General features: G+C 41.2%; 2 protein-coding genes across 4 annotated transcripts in view; one reads left to right on the top strand and one right to left on the bottom strand.

Moving 5' to 3' along the window:
• Positions 1-781: 781 nt before the first annotated feature.
• sdr42e1 (short chain dehydrogenase/reductase family 42E, member 1) lies at positions 782-3036 on the bottom strand. Its single transcript, XM_030766146.1, has 3 exons — positions 2984-3036; positions 2458-2574; positions 782-2141 (listed from the first exon to the last, which is right to left on the bottom strand). The coding sequence occupies exons 2-3, from the start codon at positions 2520-2522 to the stop codon at positions 1037-1039; spliced, it is 1170 nt and encodes a 389-aa protein (XP_030622006.1). The 5' UTR covers positions 2523-2574; positions 2984-3036; the 3' UTR covers positions 782-1036.
• A 1732-nt stretch (positions 3037-4768) lies between these two features.
• nedd4a (NEDD4 E3 ubiquitin protein ligase a) overlaps positions 4769-7055 on the top strand; it is a 31776-nt gene continuing 29489 nt past the window's right edge. For all 3 annotated transcript variants that reach the window (XM_030794122.1, XM_030794121.1, XM_030794120.1), the window contains exons 1-2: positions 4769-4990; positions 5816-5889. In XM_030794122.1, coding sequence (XP_030649982.1) covers positions 4940-4990; positions 5816-5889 — 125 coding nt within the window. In that variant the 5' untranslated portion in view covers positions 4769-4939. The remainder of the gene's footprint in view (positions 4991-5815; positions 5890-7055) is intronic.

Genomic DNA, 7055 nt, shown 5'->3' with positions numbered 1-7055 from the left:
GATGAAAACTAGTGTATAAAAAAAAGAACTGGGTGCCAAATTGAAAGTAAGAAGATAGAAGATTTAAATATGGCCCTAATTTTGAATGATTGCATTCACTTTATCATGCGTCAATCCTTTTTACAACTCATCACTCCTAAGATTATTTTCTCTCTGTTTCAAAGGAATCTTGTTTAAACTTTCAGGGACTTTGAATTCATGTGTCTCTTGTTCTCGCATCAGTATCCTCACAGTCAAAGGCCAAGAGATCCAAGCGTACAGGGGCAGGGCAGAGTTTTCCCCTTAGAACTTGTATTTGGTTCATGACATCGAAAACACATGCTTTTGCAATCAGTAAACTATAACATGTTAATGCAGCTTGACATTTCGTCGCATAGTGTTTGCAGACTGAGTCATCCATCAGGCTGCTCTCCGGAGGTTTTACTGAACGTCGAGTTCGAAACGAAGTTCAACCAAAAGCATAGGATGAAACAGATAAAACGTGTAGCTCATGAAACCAACAGCTAATTCTAATGATTTAGACAAACATTTTAAAGCTGTGAGTAAATGTAAAATAATCGTGGTATTAAACATTAGCATGTGTTATGTATTTCCAGCTTCTTTATTTTTAGAAGAATGTCTCAGTAAATGCATTAACCGTGTTGGAAATGGATAAAGATAAACTACTTGTGCCCACAAAAATACACTTTATTTTGTGCTCTTCCTAACATAGACTGTTGAATCTCAGGTTTCTCAGCTGGTCATTTTTGCTCAGTAAATGGAAATCAGACAAAAATAAGAGAGATAGACGACATTTATTCAAATAGCACCTCAATGGTATTCATTGTGTTAAAGAGGCAGAATGTTTTGCTTGCACCCCAGTCAAAAAAAACTTTCAGAAAAGTTCAACTGTATAGTAACAGTTACATAAGTATCAAGTCAGTTAACCTATGTTAAAATTCCATCTATTAAGGTTTCCCTTACTTTAAATCCAAGAGAATGTAAACACTTTGAAAAAATACTCTAAAACTATTTCAGGAGGTATGGTAGATTCTCATTACTGTCCTACAACAGGGAGGTATGAAAGTATGACAGCCACAAAAGCAGCTATTATCACTGTGTTGAGGATGAACTGTTTGACTGGTGAGGTATTACGCATTCTTTTGCCATGCCCTCTGCTTCTGAACCACTGTACAACTTCGTCCAGGTCGTATCTCTGAGGTTCGTACCCAAGTTCAGTCCTTGCCTTGGTCATGCTGAAGTAGTGAGTCACCCCGGTCTTGTAGACCTCCGTACGAGTCAGTAAGGGCTGGAAGTTATACACTCTTCCGACGCAGTGGTGAACAATCTCAGTGAGGAATGCGAAGAAGTAGATGAGAGACAGGGGCAAGCGCACTTTGGGGAACGTGTAGCCCAGACCCTCTACCAGAGGTCTGAAGAATTCGAAATTGTTAACGGGTCTGCCATCGGAGATGAAGTAAGCTTGACCGGCGGCGACACACTGACGCTCCTGGGTCAAGGCTTCGGCTGCCAACACGTGCGAAGACACCAGATTGTCCACGTGGACAAACTCCACGAGGCTGCTGGGCTTTCCGTACACAAATTTGAAGATCCCTCTTTCGATGTATCCCACGATCCTAGGCAGGTGCCTCTGCTCTCCGGGTCCGTATATTCCCGCTGGCCGCAGGGCGCAGGTCCTGAGGATACCGGATCCATCTTTCAGCGCCGTGCCGTTCGCCTTCAGAACCTGCATCTCCGCCAACGACTTGGTCCTAGAATAATGATCAGGATGCAGGTGCAGCGGCAGGTAGGGGAGACTCTCGTCTCCTCCCTCGATCACCTGTCCCCCAAAGACCACGTTGAAGGTGCTTGTGTATACCAGTCTGGGCACCCCATAATCCACACACGCCCTGAGGACATGCTCTGTGCCTTGGATGTTCACCGCCTCGATCAGATGTCGGTTCAGTTGTTCCCTCCCCGACATGCCGTAGGAAGCGATGTGGAAGACACAGTCCATACCTTCAACTGCTTTCTTCACTTGATCATAGTCACGGATGTCACCTTGAAGGAACACCATACCCTCTGGTAACTCCTGACTTGGTGGCCTCACGTCAAAGAGGAAGACTTGGGCTTTTTTCTTTTCATGGAGCGCACACGCAAGGCTGAGAGAAACCAAAGGTATTGTTGTTGAATTAATTACAATGTAAGATTTAAAAACACAGAAACGGTGTTCTGTTAATTCAGTGTATAAAATCTTAGACGCTAGTATTGGACACTTGGCTAGAATTAAAGGGAAACATCCTCTGTGTCCTGAAAACACTGTAAGCAGCATTTCAAATCTGATGTCATGATACCACCTAGTGGACATTAAGTGTAGTGTCACATATAGGAATGAATTAATAATATTTAATGAAATTTTATATTTTAGTAAAGTTAAATTAAAAAAAAGTATCCTCTGACTGTGGTTCATATACTTACCGGAAACCAAAATACCCTCCCCCACCTGTAATCAGGTACGTTTCTGTTTTTGTGCTCTTTTCCATTTGTTTGTGATGGAGGAGGAAAGTATGCCGCTACTCCAAATCGACGGGGTCTCTGTCAGCAACACCATCGGTTAAAATTAGCGTAGTTACATGACAATTAGATGAAAACGTACTGTGAGCGGCCACGAGTAAATATTAGTCTAATACATGATAACATTGCCTTGCAACTTGTGAAGGCCTTCGGACAAAATTCGATGTGTATGAAGTTGTACTGTACTGCTGGATAAACCTATTTGACATGTCAAACGGTAGCTTAGAGCAAGTGGACTCATAAATCGGTCCAATCTTACAATGGGCCGGCTATTCCTTATAGCCTACCCTAGAACCTGAGTGTTACATAACTGCCACGATCGTGGTTAGATCACACGATATATATATATGGCAAAATGTGGCCCACGCACGATTATGCACGGTGGAAAAATAAGATAAGATTATTTAACGACAAGCTAGTTCGATCTTACCTTTCAGTTCTCCAGTGCTGCATGCAAGATGCGTGTTAGGAAAAGCAGTTCCTGGTTCACACATGGATGGGTGGGGCTTAAAATGTAGTTTGGACAGCGTGCTCTTGGAATATGATACCAGTGGACCCGAGGTCCTTGAACTAATCTCAGTGTGTAGGTTGTGTATACATTGTACTTTGCACTGTTTAAAAGTAAATATAGAAGTGTGGTTTTCTGTTGATGCAATGATTCAAGGAGGGGGGGGGGGTGTTGGGGCGCGTCGTGACAATAGGGGAAACATCCTTAATTAAAGTTTGGTTAAATTTTCTTATTTTAAAAGTAACAAAGCGCCCCCACCCCACCCCTGTGGAATGACACGACAGTGGAGCCTCCATCTCAAATACACTCACTCTGGTTTTGCAAAAGCAAATTTAATCCGGGAGACCTATTGTGTCTTGGTAAACTTGAAATTTAAAGCCACCATTTAAATCTGTAACCAAGACCATAGATCACTTCTCTGTTCACATCTGATTTTTAAACAGCAAAGCTGCTGTGAAATTACCCTGTATTTTATATTAGCTTATTCTTGTTTGGGTTCAATTAAAATATTCTTTAATTGTAATAGTTATAACTATAATTGTTATAATTGTGTATACACAATCCCCCGGCCGCCAGTGGCGGCGGCTGCCCACTGCTCCCAGGTCATAGTGTGTGTGTTCACTGGTGTGAGGATGGGTTAAATGCAGAGGCTGCATTTCACTTCTCACTGCTGGTTTTCAGTCTTTTCTTTGGAAACTACATTCGTGAAATACAGTTTAGATTAAAAGCACGTTTCAGGGAGGATTAACTGAACAGAGGATCCATATTTTAGAAGGATGCGCATTATCAACTCACGTTACAGTATCAGTTGTCCTGAAAAGGACCCCCCCCTCCCCCCCATCATTTCATAGGCTACGAACGCCGTTGACATAAACTGTTTTATTTTTGATTGTCAGTCTGTAACAGAGGTATTTCATTCATGTAATTTTATTCAGTATTAAGTATTAGGTAAATATGAACTAAATCCATCAAACAGTATCACAGTCATCCAAAGCATCATGGTCGCTGAAAACTTTTTTTATTATTATTTTTAACAGCAAAGCAGTTCAGCCAAGAAAAAAATCACAGTGAATCTGAATACGGTTTAAGTAAATTCTTTTCCATATCATGGATGGATTTTCCCTGTCATGTGAATGGATTAGGATCAGTTTTATGCATGTTGCATAGTGACCTGTCGTCTTGAGAGAATGTGCAGATGCCTACACAGGATCAGCAGAGACGCCGTACAGACGGAGCTTCGTTGTAACGATAATATTGTCCCAGTGGTTAAGTTTTAGTCCATGTGTTGTGTCTTGGAGGACCACGAACAGCTTGTTATTAGGTAGTTATTAAACTGTTTTAAAAACACCAATTGAAAACAGAGGACAGGAGGATAGCTTTAGAGCGAGAAAAGCACGTTCTTAACCTACTTTTTTTTTTTCAATTTTAACGTGGTTCAATGCATGAAGTTCAAGTTGGCGTACGTTTAGAGTTGAGAAAGTTTTGCAGTTAAAGTTTAACTTTTTAATAGACTAAACGCACTCATAAATTGGATAAGCTTGGAGTGTTAAATAGGCCATCGTGGCAAATATTTTCCAAATACCGACTACAGGTGGAGATACAAAAAAACATAAAATAATCGACTGCGGCTGACATTCCTCTATTATGATTGAACTACGTAATTCGGACGTGGAGGCGTGGTATGCTGAAGGAAACAGAGCTAGGAATGATGGTCAGCGTCGTAACGACGACACACTCGTGAATTTAACCCACCGTCTTCACGTTTGAACCACAGAATAAGATTTAAGGGAGCAACTGGACAGAAGACACTTTTGTTTTCTGTTTTAATTTCATTTCGTTTTCACTATAGCAACGACGCCTCGTTTCCTAGTTTGGAATATGAACATGGCTGCACATGGACCCGAGGTCCGAGGGCTTCAGTGTGATGAGGTAAATTATTTGATAACTAGCTAAAGAGAGATTTTGCTAACCAAAGCCTCGATCTTGGTTTGTACGAACTAGAATGAGCTTGTTTGTCCTTCAGTTGTGCTGAAGTGTTGGTTAGCTAGCTGTTTCTGAACAGCGAAATTATTATTACACCATGGGTGGTTATAAAGGTATTTACTCAGCAATGTGACTTTCTTATCAAACGCTGTCAATCTTTAAAAGATAGCTGTGTGCTGTAAACGAAGGCAGTGCTGTTAGTATTGTTCTGTGAGTGATGTGACCTAAATTAACCCAATCAATTTGTATAAAGGTGGCTCTTGTCACTGTGTACGACGGTATATTCTACAGTATAGCCCAATGCAGCCAAGAACTAATAAATATACAGCAGGCGGATTTGCTCTTTGGGAGGTCTAAACCAGTTAATAGAGAAGTCTGTGTGTGGAAGTATAGATCACTGAGCTCTGTGCTTGGTTATGCTCGTATCGTAAATGATGTTGTAGGTAGGTACGTGCAATCTATCGCCTGCCTGGGTCTCGTGACGGTTCTGCGTGAGTCAGGAGTATTTCGACATAAGTTACAATGGGCGTTACGGTTACGTCAGAGTACCTAAAGAGACGAAACACGTTGTTTGTAAACTGCCGCTCATAAAGAATGTTATTGCTAAAAAGATATTTTTTTCACAACTCATGGCTGACAGGATGAGAATAATTGCAATACCCTTCAATCAGATCGTTTTTTTTTTTTTTTTTTTTTTTTTGCGGAGGGTCACTTTCAACCAATCATTACAACACGTATTTCTTTCTCTGATCACACCTTTTTCTTTTCTAGGATGAAGCTAGGATCCTTAGAGTGAAAATCATTGCTGGGATTGGCCTGGCCAAGAAAGACATCCTTGGAGCGAGGTCAGTGACTGTCTTCTGTCTATTTAACCCTGACCCACGATCAGTTCCGCACTACCATACCATTTCTGAGATGACGTTTATTTAGTTATTTGTTTATTGCAGGAAGACGCCTTTCTCTCTTACACTGCGCCAGTCCCATTGCGGTTTATCTTCTCACTCTAACTATAACATTTCCTCCATCATTAGCGAAAGCCTGCAAACTGTCTGTTTATTCTAAAAACACGAAATAATCCTTGAATGACAATCTATCTCACACACTGTATTTTGTCAACTTCAGGGCCGCAGAATGTCCCCTGCAGTTCATTAGTTTTAGTACTAGTATTAGTTTTAGTGTTATTATACAACTGAAGTAGCTTGTATGTCATTTTTAAGCTTTCAACTCATTGCTCAAGAGTTGCTTGATTTATGCACAACTATTTGCCTCTGTGCTGTTGAGGTGATGAATAAATGAAATGTTGTGCTGTACTTTTTTTTTTTTTTTTTTTACTTTGGAACTGAGTCATTAGCATGAAACTGATGGTGTTGTGCAGCTATTGTGCACAGAGGCCTCATAGTGAACCCTGGGTTCATGACAGGTATCTGTATTTTGGGACAAATAGACGCAAAGACTGTGTATTGGCTAACAGAATGGACTAAATGCCAATGTAAAGTTCACAAGACATACCTAAAACAAAGCATCGGTCCTTGTTACTATATGATGTGTTTCGAACACCCCACCAACACCCCCCCCCCCCCCCCCCCGTCCCGCCCCTCACGTGCGTATGGGGTAAGTGGGACGCTACAGGAAAACAATGTTGTTGCACATCACGCGTGAGGATTAGAGTAGGATGGAATGCCCCCCAAAACTGAATTCAAATACATTTGTTCTGCCCTTTTCTAGGTGAGCTGAAACATTCAGACTTTTCCTCCCCACCTACTGTCCATTAGATGTCACTGTTTGAGTCCTTTCTGCCCCTGCATGTAAAGTTTGTCCGCACTCTTCTCTTCCATAATTTACACTGTTTTAGCTGCTCATGCACTCCCTTTGCTCGATATACATATATATATATATATAAAAGAAGACGCAGTGCCCCTCTTGTATTGTTCCCTCTTGACTCATAAGCAATGTACCTGTTTTTTCCGTGAATCATTACTTTTCAAATGGTATCGACGGCTCACCTCAAAAT

The sequence above is a fragment of the Chanos chanos genome, chromosome 2 (assembly GCF_902362185.1).
Source record: "Chanos chanos chromosome 2, fChaCha1.1, whole genome shotgun sequence".
Classification (NCBI taxonomy): Eukaryota; Metazoa; Chordata; class Actinopteri; order Gonorynchiformes; family Chanidae; genus Chanos; species Chanos chanos.
The sequence above is the reverse complement of the archived record's forward strand: the minus strand, read 5'-3'. Positions and strand labels throughout refer to the sequence as shown.

Coding starts and splice junctions, on each gene's coding strand:
- sdr42e1 (XM_030766146.1), bottom strand. CDS start 2,522: ATGGAAAAGAGCACAAAAACAGAAACGTACCTGATTACAGGTGGGGGA. Junction 2,142..2,457: donor GGAGGGTATTTTGGTTTCCG/GTAAGTATATGA, acceptor GGTTTCTCTCAG/CCTTGCGTGTGCGCTCCATG.